At 41.9% G+C, this 21,830-nt stretch overlaps 1 protein-coding gene and 1 long non-coding RNA gene across 3 annotated transcripts in view; one reads left to right on the top strand and one right to left on the bottom strand.

The window, feature by feature from the left end:
* LOC130273593 (uncharacterized) overlaps window positions 1–17,638 on the bottom strand; it is a 75,088-nt gene extending 57,450 nt beyond the window's left edge. Inside the window, exon 1 of the long non-coding RNA XR_008844055.1 lies at window positions 17,595–17,638. This is a non-coding gene — a long non-coding RNA (uncharacterized LOC130273593). The remainder of the gene's footprint in view (window positions 1–17,594) is intronic.
* The window catches only part of CPNE4 (copine 4), a 437,398-nt gene that overhangs the window by 354,379 nt on the left and 61,189 nt on the right, over window positions 1–21,830 (top strand). Inside the window, exons 8-11 of one of the 2 annotated variants that reach the window (XM_056520653.1) lie at window positions 7,741–7,839; window positions 12,134–12,250; window positions 14,534–14,620; window positions 16,616–16,675. In XM_056520653.1, coding sequence (XP_056376628.1) covers window positions 7,741–7,839; window positions 12,134–12,250; window positions 14,534–14,620; window positions 16,616–16,675 — 363 coding nt within the window. The remainder of the gene's footprint in view (window positions 1–7,740; window positions 7,840–12,133; window positions 12,251–14,533; window positions 14,621–16,615; window positions 16,676–21,830) is intronic. The other variant, XM_056520655.1, reaches the window with a different exon arrangement.

Here is a 21,830-nt window from a genome sequence, read left to right on the forward strand (position 1 = left end):
TGACCTGTGTCTGTATTATAGTTTTTTTTTTTTTGACAGTGACTTCCATTACATATTTAGGAAGGGACTGTCACCGTGGTTGTCGATCGGCTATTTAGGGTGGATAGGCAAATAGGCAGGGATAGAGGGAGTGGGTGAGATCAATGCTGTACTCCTTCCCTACCCATACGTGACAGACATATTCTAAAGACTATGGAGGAGAACCAACTTCTCTCGAGAGAAGCAAGAGGACATGACTTAGAATTACTAGACCACTACAACTTTAAAAATAATCTTATTTTCTAAGAACAAAACTTCTGAAGAATATTTAAAAAAATTCCCATTTTAGAAAACAGCAGGTAAGACAGTTCAATATCTTGGTCAACCGGTACAAAACAAGTTTGGTTTTTTCTGCGTTGACCGTGCACCAAAAAAATAGTCGAAAACAAATTTATGGGAAATTGTAGTAGTGTATGGGGAGTTATGTGGAACAGAAAATGACAGGTCATATTGACCTTACAAAGTAATGTTCCTGCAAATATGTCAATAATTTCTAACAAAACATTTTACAGACCCCTGTCTGTCTGGGTTTGGTTCTGCAGCTCAGTTCCATTGAAGTGAATGAAGCTAAGTTGGAATACCACACCCAAAGTGGAGACAAATGGGGAGCGATCTTTGAAAGAAAACAGGTCTGTTTTTTGATTCTGGACAACCCCTTTAATTAAGTAGGACTACGTAAATTAAGTGGGACCATGACAATAAATTTAAGTTCTCCTAATTCAGATGCCAGGCTTGGTACATGGGCTGAGCTCCAGGATCATGTTGATATCACTCGCTACAGCTCTAAGCAGGCTTGAGAAAGCTGCAGCCTTGACTTCAGCATTCTCTTGGAGTTCCGCCCATGCACCAAGTCTGCAGCCCGAATTAGGAGAACTGAAATTTATAGTCCGGGACCCACTTGATTGACTTAAGATGATATAACTGGTGGTTGCTACTGGCTAAGATCCAGAATAATAGCAGAAAGTATCATTATCATCAGTGTCACCAGCAATAGCAGCCTGTACAAACAGGTTAGGGCGGGTGACACTGATGACAGATTCCCTGTAAGGAATTAGTACAATTAGTAAATTCTAATGTTTTCTTATATATTACTCTATAATGTTCCTTATAATGTTTGTTAGAGCAGATTAAAATACTTACCTATCCCTGATCTGTTGCCCTGTCCGCCTGTTATCCTCCTTATTTGGGTGGCACACTTGGTACATGTTTGCAATTCCAAGAGCACACTGAAGTCAAGTGATGTCACCGTGCTCCTGAAGCTCCACCTGTGCACCAAGCCTGTTGGCAGAATAGATAGGATAACAGGCGAATGGAGCGATGGATCTGGGATAGGTAATTATAATTATCATCTGTTAGTACAGGCTGGTAGTGCAGGTAACACTGATGACAGATTGCCTTTAAAATCTTTTCCCCAAGCCTAAATATTTGCTCAACCCGTCATTTGTCTTTCATTGTAAAAATACCAACTATACTAATTTTGTTCTGTGAGTTACAGAGCATTTACAGAAAATATTTGGTTATATTAGATGGGCATGATATGGATACCCTGCTGAAAGACCCAGTATTACTATTTCATGCTACTAAAGCATTGAGTCATAAATTCACACTTACTCAATAGATTCAAGCTATCCTACTGTTAAACAAACTATAAATAACCTTTTAACTTTGTTTCTAATGAAACAGCAACCGTCCACATTACTTAAAGACACAAAACAAAATCTTTTCTTTTTCTTAATGGCTTCCATTTATCGACGAGTGACCTGATTCAATTAACAACTCTTTCAGGATTTTGGCTGTACAAACTTGTACAGGATTAACAATTACATAGGCGTAATTTCCTGACCATTAATAGTAACCTTAACAACAGTGAGTCTGATGTCAACAAAATTGATTTTTGATTCAAGGACATTTGTTCCAGTGGTAGTCCGAGCTTCCTTTGGGCATTTGGCATACTTCTATTTTCATAGATTTTGTCCCATATCAAACTTTTGATATTATTCTTTCTTTATTGTATACATTTTATTTATAGGTTTTAATTGCAGTGGATTTATCACTGTGTAAATAGGGGGATTTGTCATTTATAAAGATACTGATAAAGTGGAGCGACAATGTCTGCAGGAGCTTTAATGGTGACCATATTGGTGACACCTAGCTACTCCATAGTCTTTAAACTTACTGTAGTCATGTAAAAAAAATGTATATTTTAGTTTGTTCTTACGCTAGGTTTCCACTTGTTTTTTATTTTTTATTTGTATTTATTTTTTAAGCAAAACATGCCAATAAAAATGCCCATTCTGCCCCACAACATTTTTTCTGTGAAATAAGCTGCGGCCAGATGCTATTTCCATGCAAAATTCCATATTCACTTGGCGTTTGTCAGTTTGGCGGTTTTTTTAATCCTTATGGCATTTCTTTGCATTTTGGGGCTCCCTGGCAGTTTTGAAAAACAAGCTCATGTTGAGACTTTAGCATTTTTTCAGAAAAATCTTGCCGTTTTTCTCCCATAGAAGTCTTGTGAAGTGAAAAAATGCCACAAAAAGAGCCATGTGGGTTTTAACATTGGCGTTTTTGCGGGCATTTTATTTTAATTTTTTTACTTTAGCGATCCAAAAAAAGGGATGGAGTTTGATTTTTTTTTTATTACATTTTGTAGGTTACCACTACATTTTTTAAAATATTTTTTAGAACAAAATTTTTATAAATTTTCCATCAGGGACCAATTTATGTGAGCGGGCAGGGCATTCATATATGCAGCTGAGAGTTGTGATTGGCCGGCACCATCTGACCAATCACAACTCTGAGCAGCATATATGAATCTGTGATGTAAAGAGAACTTCACATCACAGCGGGGTACAGTGGTGGACAGGGGAGATTATAAAGGACGATAGCAATCGGTGTCAGAAGTAACACCCACTGCGATCTGTTTCTTAGTGCAGGTACTACAGCTCTCAGCATATATTATTTTTACACTTACATGGCCCCTTTATCCATTTTTAAAATTGATGGCTATATTTTTATGTCCCTGCCAGCTCATATAAATTGATCCCTGATTGAAAATTATTTTCAAAAATTTGTTCTAAAAAATATTAATTTCGTTCCCTACAATTTTTTTCATCCCTACTGCATTATTTTATTTTATTTTTTTGTGCCCAACAAAATTAAAAAAAAAAAAAAATCAAAGGGAAACTGCCAAAGGGGCAACAAAATACAATTTCCACAAAAAGCTAAAAACGCCAGGCATTTTTTCAGGATTAAAAAAGTGGAAAGCTAGCATTACAGCAGTTCAGCCTTGGCACGTCTTCATATAGTGTGTGTCTAGTTTGGCACATAGTTGTATGATGGTCGGTTTATATATTCATGAATTAGCAATGTTGTCCAAAATATTAAAAAACCAGTATAAAATAAACATGAAAATTGTATTGCCTGCAATGATTGCTCAACTTGAAAAGCAATATTGTTGACACGTAAACTAAAAGATAATGATATAGACCATAGAACTGCCATCTGTGGTCAAACAAAATATCTTTCTGTAATATGTCATCAATAGCACAATCTAGCCCATCTTATATTATAAATATATTATTACTCTTAGGTACACATGCAACAAGTTTATAGTTTTCATTTAATCTACACGGTACAGTATGTCCATTGAGACAAGTGAGTAATTCTCAGAATTGCTACCTCTGTAGACAGAATTTCTGTCTACAGTCTATTGGGGAGATTTATCAAAAACTTTTTGCAGTGGTCATGAATTGATCATGTGTGAATTGTCACACAATTTGTCAGGAAGCCCTCAATTTGTCGCAAACATGTAAAAAATCATCACCCTCTCTCCCTTCAGTCAGCCCGTCCAACATACAGTTCCATCAAACAGTCCAATGTAAAAAAATACATTACCTCATCTCCCCTCAGCCCCTCTCACAGACAATCTTATATAAAAATACAACGCCCCCTCCCCTCAGCCCCTCCAACATACAGTTCCATGCAAAATATATAATTCTCCCTTAGCATTCTCCCTCAGCATATCATTCTACCACAGCAGCTGAAACTCCAGCCAACAACCTGGCCAGTAGGTGGAGGAAGACTAGCCACTGAGCACTGCCCTTTCTTCATCTGCTGCTGCCTACACGCGTCTCACTCACTAGGCCAAGAGGTGAGGGACTAACTGATTAAGTAGTGTGCCACCACCGTTCAACTTCCATGATAGGTTCAGGAGGTGGGGCCAGTGCGCACTGTGCACTACTGCTGTGCTGCAATTTAGTTCAGCCACTTAAAGATACAGTAAGTGTACTTTAAAGTGACTGAAACTAAAGAGCAGTAAACCAGCCTGAGCTGATACTAGATTCGGTAGGCCGACACTGCTGCTGCACCACCTTTACGTTGTGCCTGAAGCGCCTCCTTTCGTCTCATGGGAGCTACAGCACTGCCTGGAAGACTGACGATCTTCTAGAAGATAAAGTTCCCTTTTTGACTTCACATGTGAAGATTTTGCAGCAGATTTTCAGCAGCTGATTTTGTTACTCTGGCCCTAGACATCTTATCCCCTACCCAAAGGCTAGGGGATAAGATGTCTGATCGCAGGGGTCCAGCTGATGGGGAACCCCACGATCTCCCTGCTGCATCCAGTATTCGTTTAGAGCTACAGGTGCAGCGCCGGAGGCTTGTGACATCACGGTGATGCCCCGCTTGTGATGTCATGGCCACGCCCCCTCAATGCAAGTGTATGGGAGGGGGCATGATGGCTGTCACGCCCCCTCCCATAGACTTGCATTGAGGGGGCATGGTCGTGACATCACCAGTGGGGTGTGACCGTGATGTCACGAGCCTCCGCCCCGCATGACCAGTCATCCGGCATGGAGTGAAGTTCGCTCCGTGCACCGGATGTGTGGGGTGCCACAGCCGAGATCACTGTGGAGCCCCAGTGGCGGGACCGCCGCAATCAGACATCTTATCCCCCATCTTTTGGATAGGGGATAAGATGTCTAGGGGCGGAGTACCCCTTTAAAGTAAATGGGTAGCAATGATCTAGTGCTCAATACATTTCATAAAACAGCAGGATGGTACCTTGTGGGCATTGTGCAGGATGAGAGATGTCTCCTAATACAGGTGTTCCCTGTTGTTTTTTCTAGTTAAAAATAATTTCTTGAGCATTGCAAATAAATGTCCAGGTGTGTGAGGATATGCAGATGGGTCCGAGTAAAAATAGACCATTTCACTATGTGCTCAAAGAGCCATTCAACCAAAAATGAATGATGCATTCTATCAAACGAAAGAAAACTGATAACAGTCCTGTTAGTGTTCCCTTAACATTTCCAGATTGTCTGCAGCTAAAATGATAGGAAATATTGTAGAGAAAGAGAAAAATTGCCCTTCAGACCTTGTTAACTGGCATATAAAAGAATAGTTACCCAGGACAGCTTTGTGGGATAAATCCATTCGTATGGCTATTGTACTTGTGACAGTGGTTTTCATCCTGCCGCACTTCGAGAGCTGTCTGCTTGAAGGTGATGGATTCTTGTTCAATATGAGAATGACGGCTGCTGTTCCTCATGCACTCTCATTGCATATAAATGATAAGTCCTTACTTTGCCACTACAGAACAAATGATAAAATGCGCAGGTATCTTACAAGAATTACAAGAACCTCCAGCATCACAGTAAAATATTATTTGTTACACTTTGTTGTCATCATCGAGGGGAATCTCATGGAATTAGTGATTTATTTCCTCTACTAAAGAGCCAAAAGAGAAATATAACTCTTGGTGTAAACAGCTGTATTATTAATAATATATCACATTAAATGATCAATAGAAAGATAATACTAAGAACGTTATCATGTATATAAAAATGTTGCATTTATAAGCAAACTGGTACCAGCTTTTCAGCAGAGTATGGATTAGGCCCTTTTCACACTACCGTTATGACCCGGTAGTATGACGGCTGCCAGGACCGCCGGGGAGAATAGAGGGGGAAAAAATAGTGCTTGCACCGTCTTTTTCTCCCACTATTCTCTCTGAAAATGTACTATAATGGGGTCCATCGGGACCCGTTATTGCCCGTTGTGCCCTGTGAAAATGACGGCCGTCAAACTCCCCCCCAAAAAAGAGAGTTTGACAGCCTTAATTGATGGGGCGCAATGGTAGTGTGAACGTAGCCTTATAATCTATGACAGCTGCTCTTTTCTCAGCCTATTGGATACAGAGATTGTAAAAGCTCCATGTCATCAGGCTGGTTGCAAAGGAAGTATTAGACCACTAGGGAAATATGGAGGCAAGTAAGTGACCATGGGACTGTGGCAGTATATAACCTTTGCATGACTCTAAATTGCTAGCACTGAAGGTTGGTGCACTAAATCTCTGCATACTAGAGGATGGAAAATGGCATAAAACAGACTACTTAATATCAGGGGCTGGTACTTTGAACAAATGAACAGGTGATTAGGAACATGGCTATAAATCCAACAAAAGCTCAATGTAACAGGGACTGTGGCCTTTTAAGGGGACCGCTCACATTGACAAAAAAGTCTTACCTGCCAGCAATATGTGACAAAGCAGCAGGAGATGAGATTTCCAAAGTTTCATGGGGAAAGATTAAGTATGTTCTGTTTTTTTTTCCGTTTTTGTTAGTCTTTATTATAAATAGATCTCTGATCATTCTGTGCTTAGAAGTCCAGTGGGTAATCTAAGTCAGTGAACTGCAGCTATCTCTGCATGGATACTCACAAAGGGAAAACTGTATATCACTGATAAGACCACCCAATAGACACCTACACCCAGAATGAGCAAAGGTTTAAGTAAATAAATTACAAGTTATACTTAAAATTTTCCTGTCAAACTATGTATCAATCCGCTTAGCTCCTCTTGCTCCGTAACCCAATGATGGGTTATTGAATTGCATTTATCTTGTGAGAGGTTTCAACCGAAAACAAGCTGGTTGCATTTTGACATCTTTGAATTAGGCACTTAAAGTGTTAACCCCTCCCTTTTTTTTTTTTTGCCAGAAACATTTGAAATGTTAATAGTTAAGTGAATGCTGTCTATGACCTAGTTTTCTCAAAGGTGGCATTCTTGTATGTGCATTGAAAATTTATTTTCCACTGACAGCCTTTGAGGAATGTAACATATCAAATGTAATGAGTAAGATCTCCTTATATACATATGACCAGTAATTTAATCTTCATGATAATTATTTAAAGGGGTACTCTGCTGGAAAACATTTTTTTTTAATCAACTGATGCCAGAAAGTTAAACAGATATGTAAATTACTTCTATTTAAAAATCTTAATCCTTCCAGTACTTATCAGCTGCTGTATGCAGGAAGTTATTTTCTTTTTAAATTTCTTTTCTGTCTGACCACAGTGCTCTCTGCTGACATCTCTGTCTATATCAGGAACTGTCCAGAGCAGGACAGGGTCGCTATGGGGATTTGCTCCTGCTCTGGACAGTTCCTGACATAGACAGAGGTGCCAGCAGAGAGCACTGTGGTCAGACAGAAAGGAAATTCAAAAAGAAAAAAACTTCCTGTGGAGCATACAGCAGCTTAGAAGTACTGGAAGGATTAAGATTTTTAAATAGAAGTAATTTACAAATATGTTTATCTTTCTGGCACCAGTTGATTTAAAAAAAATAATAATAAAATGTTTTCCAGCGGAGTACCCCATGTGGAAATGTATATTAAACTATCTTTTTTTTTCTTTCTCTAGTGCATAGTCTGGGACTGGGACTCTAATGGAAAACATGATTTTATTGGAGAGTTCAGCTCAACGTTCAAAGAGATGAGAGGAGCAATGGAAGGAAGACAGGTATAACATATATGTCAAAGACAAAAATGGCTTACTATATTTACAAGTTATTAGAAAATATTTTAGAATATTAGAAAAGAACAACTGGATATGTTTTAAATGTCCTGGTATAGTGGAAACAATTAATTGCTTCAAAATGGCTTACATGAATTCATATGTACATGGATAGTATCCTTGTTTAAAGGGGTACTCCGGTGCTTACACATGTTATCCCCTATCCAAAGGATAGGGGATAAGATGCCTGATCGCGGGAGTCCCGCAGCTGGGGACGCCCGTGATCATGCACTCGGCACCCCGTTTGTAATCAGTCCCCGGAGCGTGTTCGCTCCGGGTCTGATTACGCTCGACCGCAGGGCCGGCGGCGTGTGACGTCACGCTCCACCCCTCAATGCAAGCCTATGGGAGGGGGCGTGATAGCTATCACGCCCCCTCCTGTAGGTTTGCATTGAGGGGCGGAGCGTGACGTCACACGGGGGCGGAGGCGTGACGTCCCACACCGCCGGCCCTGCGGTCGAGCGTAATCAGACCCGGAGTGAACACGCTCCGGGGACTGATTACAAATGGGGTGCCGCGTGCATGATCCCGGGCGTCCCCAGCTGCGGGACTCCCGAGATCAGGCATCTTATCCCCTATCCTTTGGATAGGGGATAAGATGTGTATGCACCGGAGTACCCCTTTAAGCATTGCTTGAGTCACAAAAGATATTTATCCCATTTAGGGAAGATTGGATCATGTCTTGAGGGTATTTTTTGTCTTCCTCTGTCTAGGTTTCCACATGTTTTTTGCCAGCATTTTTTGACCCAAAAAATAATAATTCCACAAAATATGCAAGAAAAACTTTGTGTTTTGTGACATTTGACTGTCTAATGCTGCTCAGGTGTTTTTGTCTGCGTTTTTACTAACAAGAAAAAAGTGGAAACCTAGCCTCTAAAAAAATAAAGGAAATCTAAGATTTTATTTTCCTTTCCCTTCATCTATGTCCCTTCTCTGGTTAAACCTGTTAAACATATGTCAGCTTTTAACCATAGAATGGTAGTTAAAATGTGTTGTTCACTAAAAAGTACTTACAACATCAGCCAAGTTATAATAACTTAAATTCTTCTTCTCTCTCAAAAATGCAAATAATGCACAAAAGCCAGAACTACACGGCATATATGAAGCACAAACATCCAGCTAATATAATCAATATAGTGTAGTAGCTTGTGCCAATTCTGTCTAAATATTCACATGTCATTCTAAAGGTAGAGGGATTCTCTCTGGGGGCCCGAGCAACAGCTGCTAGAGAATTTCCCAGATACATGTTTGTCGTGTCTGTCTGCTACCTCAGTCAGAAAATCCATTACACAAGACCGATAATTGAGCTTTGGGGCAAAAGGGGAAATCAGCAGCTGTGGTTTGTGAGCAAATAATGTAGGACAAAATGTCCTTTTTCCAAAATAATTGACTTTCAGCATGTCAGGTGTAGCAAGGGATTCCTGGAGTATAGCACATATCATCTCTATTATAAATCAAAGAAATCCAACGCAAAACTCGTAACTGTATAGTGGATGTCAGTGGAAAACTTTAAAGGCTGTACGAATTTAGAAAAAAGGTCATCTTTTTTTCCCCCATAAAAAGCACCATTGTTATCACAAGACTGTGTGTGGTAATGCCGCTCAACCCCATTCAAGTGAATGTACCTGAGCTGCCATAACAGACTCAACACATTGGGTGGCGTTAAAGGGGTACTCCGTTGGAAAACTTTTTTTTTAAATGAACTGGTGCCAGAAAGTTAAACAGATTTGTAAATTACTTCTATTAAAAATTCTTAATCCTTTCAGTACTTTTTAGCAGCTGTTTGCTACAGAAGAAAATCTTTATTTTTTTATTTATTTTTTTGTGTTGTCCACAGTGCTCTCTGCTGACACATGATGCCCGTATCAGGAACTGTCCATAGCAGGAGAAAATCCCCATAGCAAACCTATGCTGCTTTGGACAGTTCCTGACACGGACAGAGGTGTCAGCAGAGAGCACTGTGGACAACACAAAAAAGAAATTCAAAAAGTAAAGAATTTCCTCTGTAGCATACAGCTGCCAAAAAGTACTAAAAGGATTAAGATTTTTTAATAGAAGTAATTTACAAATCTGTTTAACTTTCTGGCACCAGTTCATAAAAAAAAAAAAAAGTTTTCCAGGGGTATCTTGGGCAAAGGCAGGTGTAAATACAACTTATTAATACATTTTCTGGTACAGAGTTGGTCAAGTGTAGCTGCTGCATTATACACAGCCACATTTGGTATTTCTATGCCTTCATATCTAAGTTTCATGTAAATAGTAGACTTGGCTACTCTTGTATGTTTGCCATTCCATATACACTTAAAGGGGTACTCCGCCCCTAGACATCTTATCCCCTATCCAAAGGATAGGGGATAAGATGTCAGATCGCCGGGGTCCCACTGCTGGGGACCCCGGGGATCGCTGCTGTGGCACCCCGCTATCATTACTGTGCAGAGCGAGATCGCTCTGCACGTAATGACGGGCAATACAGGGGCCGGAGCATCGTTACGTCACGGCTCCGCCCCTCATGACATCACGGCCCGCCCCGTCAATACAAGTCTATGGGAAGGGGGCGTGGCGGTTGTCACGCCTCCTGCCATAGATTTGCATTAAGGGGATGGGCCGTGATGTCATGAGGGGCGGAGCCATGACGTCACGCTGCTCCGGCCCCTGTATCGCCCGTCATTACGCACAGAGCGAACTCGCTCTGTGCAGTAATGATGGCGGGATGCCGCAACGGCAATCCCGGGGGTCCCCAGCAGCGGGACCGCGGCGATCTGACATCTTATCCCCTATCCTTTGGATAGGGGATAAGATGCCAGGGGCGGAGTACCCCTTTAAGAAATAAAAGTTGGAACTGGGACAAAATAGAGGTGGGAATCATATATGGAATCATCCTACAGAAATATAAGAACATTTCAGCCATGATATTGTATTAGTATAGAACAGTGGTCTCCAAACTGTGGCCCTCCAGATGATGAAAAACTGCAACTCGCAGCGTGCCTGGGGAGTTGTAGTTTTGTAACATCTGTAATGTCCCACAGCGATAACCTTGGGTAGCAGATAAACTGATGTTTTTACATTTATTATTATTATATATGTGTTTGGTGGATTTATTCTAGTTTAGCTGTCACTGCAAGGTAAACAAAGAGTTACTGCACTGCGCTGCACTACATACATGTGCTGCAGAGTTCACAAAAATGTCAGTTAGTGTTTCTCCACATGGAGGAGAGAAAAGTGTCAGGTCCCCTTTAAGGGTCATAAGACATGTTAGGTACATAGAACACAGGTTCCATAAAAATCCTGAGAGGAGTTGAGTTGAGACCCCAGAAACAGAGAGAGAGAGAGAGAGAGAGAGAGAGAGAGAGAGAACAAGCTGTCGGCCTAGCATATTCCATGATGACTTGGTGTCTACTGCCAAGTCAAGGAAGCATTCAGGAGAAGTTTTTATGGGCCTGATTGCACAGAGAAAAAAATTGACATTGCTTTATTCGAGGTCCTGGTCCAGGTGAGCAGACTGATTACAAATCAGGGGATACCCACCTGGATGCGCCAGCATGCATGAACCTCAGCAGAGCCTAGTCAGTTAGTGTGGGATCTTGCACAATAGTCTTTCAGGTTACCTCAGCTACACCCCTGAGAAGACCCTGGTTCAGTGAATACAATATTGAAGTTGCACTAGAGAATCTCTTCGAATCATAGTCCCTTTTCCAGAGTCAAGGAACCTAGGTACCTGTGAAGTCCAGGGATAGACCTGATCGCTGGGTTCAGAACTCTTTAAGGGGTATTCCGGAATCAAACATTTTATCCCCTATCCAAAGGGGATAAAGGGATAAGATGTCTGATCACTTCCCGCTGCTGGGACATGAATGGAGGGAGCGTGATGTGACGTCACAAGGGGGGTGTGGGGTTATGTAACGTTTCCAGTCCCAGCAGCGGGCCCCCACAATGAGACATCTTATCCCCTATCCTTTGGATAGATGGGATGAAATGTTTGATCCCGGAATACCCCTTTAACTAAGAACGTCAATTCTTAACTCAAGTTTATACAGTCATTGATACAAACGGCAACCTCTCCTCTCCACTGTACTCACTAGTAGCCCTTGCAGCACTACAACCTGAGACTTGTTCAAAGCTGTTTATTGCTGTGTATTGTTTATTGCTGTGTACCATCTGAGGTTACTTACAACAAGTAAAATTACATTGCACTGTCTCCTTGCTTCCCTGTGTCTGGTGATCTGCACTGATGAACATCAAGGGCCTCCTGACTTCCATCACTAGCACACAGTATACTGGGAAGCGCCCCGAGGAATCCTGCCATACTACCACCAAGTGCAGCCCTTCATTGACAAAAGACTGTGCGCATTCGGGAGAGGTACATAGGACCACAACACCACTCACACAATCAGTGATTCAACCACCAGTGGCATATTTGTGCAGCACTATAGGTTTTAGCATACTCCCCCTAGGTTTCCACACATCTGGAGAGTCACAATTCAGAGACCACTGATCTAAATAATTCCTTACATAAATCAGCAAGTAGCATTAAGTAGATTACTGGATAACAAAACTAAATGGAAGAGATAGATAATAATTGGTAAATAATGAGTAATAACAAATAAGGAGAATGTTGTGGGCTTGCTAATTAATGTTATGTTCCCTAATCACTAATCACCATAAAGACAACCATATCAGGGGTTCAGCAATCCCCTATCTCCCCAATGGGGACCCCCGCAATCTCCCTGCTGGCTCGGCTGTCACGCCCCCTCCCATAGACTTTCACTGAGGGGGCATGGCTGTGACATCACGAGCAGGGCGTGACCATAACGTCATGAGCCTCTGCCCCTCATCACCAGTTATCCGGCACGGAGCAAAGTTTGCTACGTGCACCGAATGTGTGAGGTGCCGCTGCCGAGATCTCGGGGGTCCCCATTGGCTGGACCCGTGCGATCAGACATCTTATCCCCTATCCAAAGGATAGGGGATAAGATGCCTGATCGTGGGAGTCCCGCCGCTGGGGACCCCCGTGATCTTGCGTGCGGCACCCCGTTTATAATCAGTCCCCAGAGCGTGTTAGCTCTGAGTCTAATTACCGGCAACCACAGGGCCCACGGCGTGTGACGTCACGCTCAGCCCCTCAATGCAAGCCTATGGGAAGGGACGCTCCGCCCCTCAATGCAAGCCTATGGGAGGGGGCGTGACAGCTGTCACGCCCCCTCCCATAGGATTGCATTGAGGGGCGGAGCGTGACGTCACATGGGGCGGAGGCGTGACGTCACACGCCGTCGGCCCTGTGGTCGCCGGTAATCAGACCCAGAGCGAACACGCTCTGGGGACTGATTACAAACGGGGTGCTGCGTGCAAGATCACGGGGGTCCCCAGCGGCGGGACTCCTGCGATCAGGCATCTTATCCCCTATCCTTTGGATAGGGGATAAGATGTCTAAGCACCGGAGAACCCCTTTAAGGTATTTCAGAAAGAAGGCAGAGACCCAATACGCAAAAATTTCTATAGCCCTTCTTCACTAGGAGAAAATGTATCTGGGTCATTTAACTGCAAATTCATTAACTATTTGTAGAGGGTCATAAATATTATGGTCTTTTTGGGAATTAAGATGTGATTTTATTTTGTTTCACCACATTAGATTTTACTGTCCTAGCTAGTATCTTAATATCTCGGCCTCCACTAGTGTAAAATTCCAAAACGTTTAAGATTGCGTTCATATTGACACAATAATGAAGATTGTACGGCATCTCTGCAGTCATATAGTTGAGTTTTAAGCGCTACTATAGGGGAGGTTTTTAGTTGGGATTCTAAGGGAGACAGTTCCACAAGAATACGCTCCAATTCCTTCATATGGGCCTTCTTAGTCCGGGAAGCGAATTGAATAAACAAGCCTTGAGATAAAGGCATTATGAGAGCACCATGAAGTTCTAGATGAAGGAATCGAAGGAGCATTAATTGAGAAATATTCTGTTAGTACTGAAGTATTTAGTCTCCAGGATATAGGCTATGTTCACACAGCATAAAATTTGGTAGCACATTTTATTAAAGCACCCTTTTTTTATGCCGTAATCTGCAAAAAAAGCATAGTAATATGCCACAACATTATATGATAGAAATACCTCTCTAAATTGATCCTGTCACTAGGCTGCGAAATGCACGGATAGGCTCCCTTTTCACAATTCTGCATAATTCACTTTAAACAGCTGGGCCTTTATAGAGCAATCATTGCTATAATTTCCATCAAAAACAGGGTGTATAGTTTTTAGGGTTGGTCCCTGGTGTCTCTGTCTCTTTCTGTATGTGACTCTGAGCCCAGTATCCAACCAAAGTTCTGACAATTAATCCTTTAAAATGGCACAGCTCTTCACTGTAAATAATTACAGTATTAAGAGTCTGTCCCAGTTTCAGGCTGCCTGTTATTCAGGCAGCATGAACATAGAGTCTGAATCCCTTAAAATTCCCAAGTACTTATCTTGAAAGTTATTTTTTTCTTAAACTTATAAACATAGGGTCTATGCATGGGGTACTGATCACACTAATAAGACCTGTTTCCCACCAAAATACCATACCATTCCAAGGTTGTTCTTACAACAGTCAGGCACTTTGACAGTTTGTGCTGAAAACTTTTTTTTTGTCATTGTCTTTACTATAGGTACAGTGGGAGTGCATAAATCCAAAGTACAAAATGAAAAAGAAAAACTATAAAAATTCCGGTATCGTAATTCTCAACTTGTGTAAGGTAAGTTGCCAAATTTTGTTTGAAAATACTGTAGTTAAAAGCATCTGCACCCATAAAATAGACTCGACACAAGTCTGTGCGCTATATTGATATATGAAAATTACGAGGGAATTTCCTTCAGTTCTCTCATAAGACTTGGATCACATATATAGTCTTAAGCCAAATCAAATATCTTTTTCTTATTAAATGACTTGACAGCAGTAAATTTATAGGTCAGAATTATCCTCTCATTAATCTTTCACATTATCTATAAATAAATATGTAACCCCTTACTGACCTGACCCAGAAAACACGCACTTTAATTCCCACTACTGCTGTAATGTGGTAGGATTTGCAGGCCTGGTCTCTCTGGGCATACATGCTATCAGTTCATTGCAGCCATCCTTGTAAAGCCATTGACACAGATGTGTAATACCTTTTAAAGGGACATTACACATAGAGGGAGATGTGTAGAGGAAAAGTTGCCCTGTTACCCATAGCAACCAATCAGATTGCTTCTTTCATTTTGCACAGGACTTGTCAAAAATGAAAGAAGCGATCTGATTGGTTGCTGTGGGCAACTGCACTGCTTTTCATGTACACAGGTTTTGATAAATTTCCCCCATAGAGTACAATATAGTTACTTTATGAATTGGAGGTCCAGAAAAATGTCCCCTTGATAATTATTTTGTCTCACATAAGGTGTTTTCAGACTTTAAAACATACAGAAACATTGAATGGGTATCCCCAACTCAGACCTGTATGACATATGCAATGGATATGCCGTTCCCAGATCCACCGGCTAAAGCAGCCACAGGATACCTGCCCATATATGCAACTCTGTCCATTCATTTGTGTAGAAGTTAAGCTATTTTCATTACTGCCGTAGTAGTGGATACCACTGGTGTTTAGTATTTTTGAGCAGGCACAACCAATAACCATGGGGCTCCACAGAACAACAAGTAACCATGGGGCCCCATAGAATAACTTGGAATGGGACTCCACTCAACCGTGACTATCTTCAGCAATAAATTTAGCAGAGCAGATGAATATTTTGGTCTTGATAATGCACGGGAATATTGCACATGAATATCACAAAGCAGGCAGTGCCATAGAGGATAGAATGTCTTTTTGAACTGGTTTGATTGGATTTTGCAATATATCAAAAGCAACAATATAGCTTGGGTAGTACAAAAACATCATAGTCAGTCACAAACTAGGAGAAGGAGGTGAGGGTTGACTGCAAATTGACAATAAAGACTAGACAAAGTCATCCATGAATGATCCTAGTCCAAAACTATGAATTAATGTATGAAAGAAAGGAGGGTATATATCACGCACTCACCCGGTATATGCCAAAGAAGTTGCTTTCATTCCATGCTGGAGGGTTACAGCGGTTCGGGTCGGGCAGAGGGAGGAATCTTGTTCCACGAGCTCAGCTGAGCTCAAGATTCCTCCCTCTCCCCGACCCGAACCGCTGTAACCCTCCAGCATGGAATAAAAGCAACTTCTTTGGCATATTCCGGGTGAGTGCGTGATATATACCCTCCTTTCTTTCATACATTACGTACGTGTTTCTCCATATAAGTGCACCCCCGACCTGCTGCATCACTCGCCCAAAGGCAGTCACTTCAGTCCAACACTGCACCCGCAGCACCGTACATCACACTATAGTGCCGGCTCCCTGTCTATTGTATACCAAAACTATGTATTAGCTGCCACACCCCCTCCCATAGACTTGCATTGAGGGGGTGTGGCGTGGCATCATGAGAGGCGTGATCATGACATCACGACCCCCTCAGCCCGCACCCAGCATTTCGAACAAAATGTTCCGAATGCTGAAGCAGTGGAGTACCCCTTTAAATTGAAGTAAATGGAAGTAAAGCAGGTTTCCACTATATGGTTTTTAATGCAGATAGGCACTGTTTCCAGATCTAAAACCATGCAGGTTTTGTATGTGTGGACATATCCTAATATTACAAGTCTTTGTTACAACATTATCTTTTTTTCTTCCAGATACATAAAATGCATTCATTTTTAGACTATATCATGGGTGGATGTCAAATACAGTTTACAGTAAGTAACTTTATTTTGGGCAAGATTCATTTTTGTAAATGAACATACTTATGGATATTTTATATTTTAATACTCAGCTATTTGTTTAAATAACCTACACTGTAAAAAAAATCTTAACAATATAATTGCTCATAAAAAATATTAGAAGCTCTGCCGATTTCCAGCAGGATTTGGCAGCAGGTCAGTTAATCGTGTCACCTTACAGACTCTTCTAAGCTGCACATCTGATTGGTCGGACTCTTCATGGCAGCCCCACGTACAGAGAAATAGAAACACAACTCAACCATTTTGACTCGTGGGAAGATTTATCAAAACCTGTGCAGAGGAAAGGTTGACCACTTGCCCATAGCAACCAGCCAGAGCACAACTTTAATTTGTAAAAAACAATCTGGTTGCTATGGGCAACTGGTCAACCTTTCCTCTGCACAGGTTTTGGTCAAGTGTTCTTTGCACAGGTTTTGATACATATCCCCAATTTATTCTAAAGACCTAAAAGTACACAAGCAAGTTCACTTAAATGTCTCAACATGTTGATTCAAAGTCCTCTCTTGAATCCCATTTAGATCCTATGTCAGTACCTTAGAAAAAGCCTCCAAAATTCTTCTACAGCAATGTAAAAACGTAATCACAAGTTATCGTAAATGTTAGATTACAGTTGTTAATGTGAAGGATGGTACAACCCGTTATTAGCATTGGGGCAGGCAATTACTTTTTCACGTATCAATTCTATACTCCCAGTCACTTCACATACTGGAGACAAGGAGATCCTAACATTGTTCTGCCGTGCATTGTTAGATATGGTACACAAACCAATTTATATAATAGATTTGTATGAAATTGAACATCATAACATATTAGGGGTGGATACACAACCCTATTAAATTTGGCAGATATTGGTCGAGCAGAAGAGGATGATTACCTCCTTCTTATGTTCTAGATAGTAAAAGCTGTGTTGGATCAATCCACTGTTTAGGTAGTGACTGTACATTGGTTCAGTCCACAGTCAGCTGACAGTTGAGACAGTTCATTGGATCGAACACAAAGAAGAAAGGGGGCTCAACTAAAATAGATCCACAAATTCTTCTATTTATACATATACAGGAGCAAAGCAGTGCATCCAGAGGCTCCTTTCACGCTAAGAGTATTCATCCGTTATTTACCATCCATTTTCTGTGTAAAAATGGATGTACAGGGTGGGCCATTTATATGGATACACCTTAATAAAATGGGAATGGTTGGCGATATTCACTTCCTGTTTGTGGCACATTAGTATATGTGAGGGGGGGGAAACTTTTCAAGATGGGTGGTGACCATGGCTGCCATTTTTAAGTCGGCCATTTTGAAACTTGTTTTTTCAATAGGAAGAGGGTCATGTGACACATCAAACTTATTGGGAATTTCACAAGAAAAACAATGATGTGCTTGGTTTTAACGTAACTTTATTCTTTTATGAGTTATTTACAAGTTTCTGACCAGTTATAAAATGTGTTCAATGTGCTGCCCATTGTGTTGGATTGTCAATGCAACCCTCTTCTCCCACTCTTCACACACTGATAGCAACACCGCAGGAGAAATGCTAGCACAGGCTTCCAGTATCCGTAGTTTCAGGTGCTGCAGAATGGTCAAAGCAAAAATTGGAACAGGACCCTCAGTTTACGCAGAAGATTTTGTTCAGTGATGAGGCAAACTTTTATGTGAATGGTGAAGTTAACAAACAAAACTACCGCAATTGGTCTGACACTAACCCACATTGGATAGATCCCTCCAAGACTGTTGGAACACAAAAATTGATGGTATGGTGTGGTATATGGGGTGCAAAGATAGTGGGGCCATTCTTCATCAATGGAAACCTCAAGGCCACTGGATATGCGAAATTGCTACATGATGATGTGTTTCCCTCTTTATGCACTGAAGCTGGCACGTTCCCTGAGTTTTTGCAGCAAGATGCAGTTTTTCTTGTGAAATTCCCAATAAGTTTGACGTGTCACATGACCCTCTTCCTATTGAAAAAACAAAAGTTGGATTCAAAATGTACGACTTCAAAATGAGCGCCATGGTCACCACCCATCTTGAAAAGTTCCCCCCCTCACATATACTAATGTAACACAAACAGGAAGTTAATATCACCAACCATTCCCATTTTATTAAGGTATATCCACATAAATGGCCCACCCTGTATAATAACGGATGAAATAATGGGTGCTAACGGCTGAATAACGTCAGTCAAAATAACGGGCATATTCATCCATTAAGACCCATTATAACATCTGTCATGTACGGACGTTTTAACACTTCTGCCTACAGACTCCCACAGCCAGGATTACTACTACTCCCATCATGAAACAGACTTGTTTCCATGATGGGAGTAGTAATTCCCCAGTTGCGGGAGTCTGCCGGTGGCTGGGGAGGCTACATTAGCATTTGTACTACTACCCCCATCATGGAACAGACTCTGTTCCATGATGGAGTATATAGTACAGGGGCTGATATAGATATATAGAATATATAGAATCGCTGGGGGGGGGGGGGAATATATCTGGCCCACTCAGCGCTTCTATATATATATATATGTCTTGCCCCCCGCAGTGCATTTATATAGGTATTGCCCCCCGCAGAACATATATATATTCCCCCCCCGCAGCGCATATATATATTTACCCCCCCTCAGTGCATATATATTGCCCCCCGCAGCGCATGTGTGTGTATATATATATATATATATATATATATATACATATATATATATATATACCCCCCCCCCGCAGCGCTATCATAAGCCCCGGCAGCTATATGAATGAAAAGTATTCTATTAGCAGCACATCGGGCCAGGAAGCTGAAAGAATACTTGTTTTTCCTAGTGCTGCAGTGGCATATATACATAGAAGCACTGTGGGGGCCAGCTAGCGCTATATGCCAGCTAGCGCTATATGTGGGGGCCAGACATATATCCATATGTCTGTCCCCCGCAGCGCTTCTATAATCATATGCCTCCACAGCGCTATGAATGAAAAGTATTCTATCGGCAGCGCTTCCCTGCCAGATGTGCTGCTGTTAGAATACTTTTCATTCATAGCACTGCACAGGCATATGATTATAGAAGCGCTGTGGGGGCCAGACATATGGATATATGTCTGACCCCTGCAGCGCATCTATAAACAGATGCCGCTGCAACGCTATGATTGACAAGTATTCTTTCAGCAACGCATTGCGCCGGCCGGCTTCCCAGCCAGATGCACTGCTGTTAGAATACTTTTTGTTATGTTCGGCTTCGGCCGCACACGCTGGTGGTGAGCGCATGGTCCCGTTACCTGAAGCTGCCGGCGGGGCTGGGACTCGCATCGCGGGACGTGAACGCATGAGAGCCCCAGTCCGTCACTTACCTGGTGCTTCTCCTGCCCCGCCTCTGCCTCTCTGCTCCGGAGCATGTGTCCCCGTCCCCTAGGACACGCAAGTGCCGGAGCTTTGAGATTTAAAGGGCCAGTGCGCTCATTATTGTAATTCACCTGTGACTCATTGATAAATTTTTCCACCCTCCTCACTTCCCTGCCGGAGCTTTGTTGCCTTGAGCCTGAAAGAGAGCATTCCTGTTATTGCCTTGCTGTGTATCTGATCCTTTGCTCCGTGACCTGACCTTGCTCCTTGACACCTGCCTACTGACCATTTGCTACGTTCCTGACTATGCTACTGTCCCGCCTGCCCTGACCTTCTGCTATCCTGACTACGAGCTGTCTTATCCCTCCTGTGCCTCGCATATCCTCAGCTGCCTGTGTAGTCGAGCCATGCCAGGGGTAGCGACCTGAATGCCGCCTGCAGTGTCACTGTATGTGCGCTGTGGGGGAAAAATATATGCACTGCGGGGGGCAATACCTATATAAGTGTGCTGCGGTGGGCAAGATATATAGCACAGCAGGGGGCAAGATATATATAAGCGTTGCGGGGCCAGACATATAACCCCCTCCCCCCCCAGCGATTATATATATATTTCCCCACCACAGCGCTTCTATTTGAAAACCCCACCGGGAGCCCTGAATGGTTCCTCAGTACAGCAGGGAATTTAAAAATGAAAGTAAAATACATTGCAGGGAAGTGGAGCATGCCGCCAGCTCCCCTGTGTAATAACATCTAATTGCATCGGGCCACAGAAGTGAGACCCGATGCGATCAATCCCTCGGCCCCTGTACTACAACCCCCATCATGGAACAGAGTCTGTTTCATGATGAAACAGAGTCTGTTTCATGATGTGGGTTGTAGTACAAACACTAATGTAACCTCCCCAGCCACCGGCAGACTCCCGCAGCTGGGGAATTACTACTCCCATCATGGAAACAAGTATGTTCCATGATGGGAGTAGTAGTAGTCCCTCAGCACTACAGGAGTCTGGTGATGTCACCTCTTCTGAGCATGCTCAGAAGTAATAACAGATATTATAAACCAGGTGCAAACGGATGACATAAAGGCTCATCCGTTTGCCATAGACTTCAATGTTAAAAATAACTTCCGTTAATGTACCCGTTTCTTGTGACGGAAGAAAAATTTGTGCATGTGCCGTTTTTTCTCCAGTCACAAATAACGCTTGTTATTCATGACGGGCTATAACGGGTCATAACGGATAATAACATCCGTTTTTAAGGCTTTTCTAACAGAAGTTTGTAACGGGTCTTTTAACGGAGCAACTTTATAGTGTGAAAGGGACTAAAGAAACAAGATACAAACAAAAAGATAAAGTGCGATGCAGACCCTTAAAAAATGGCAACCATAATATATTGACAAAAATGTATGCAAATCAGGTACAAAGTAGCACAAACTGAGTTAGAAAACAACAATATAAAATCCTTGAACCTGAGAAATCTCCCACTATACATGAGGGAGCAAATACAAATACATCATTAAGTGGGCACATGTACACAAATACAGTACATAGGGATTTATTTTTACGTCGTCGTTTTTTTCTCCTCGCCTTCTAAATCTACATCCAAGGCTTGTTTTTTGCAGGACCAATTGTACTTTGTAATGACGACTCAATAGAGAAAAAAACAACAGACTTGGTCGCACATCTACAACATGCACAGTAATCTAAGGCTTCTTCTGTAATGACATCACTCATTTTTCCATAAAATGTACAGCAAACCCCAAAAATTATTATTTGTGAGGAAAT

The sequence above is a fragment of the Hyla sarda genome, chromosome 5 (genome assembly GCF_029499605.1).
Source record: "Hyla sarda isolate aHylSar1 chromosome 5, aHylSar1.hap1, whole genome shotgun sequence".
In the NCBI taxonomy this organism is placed as follows: Eukaryota; Metazoa; Chordata; class Amphibia; order Anura; family Hylidae; genus Hyla; species Hyla sarda.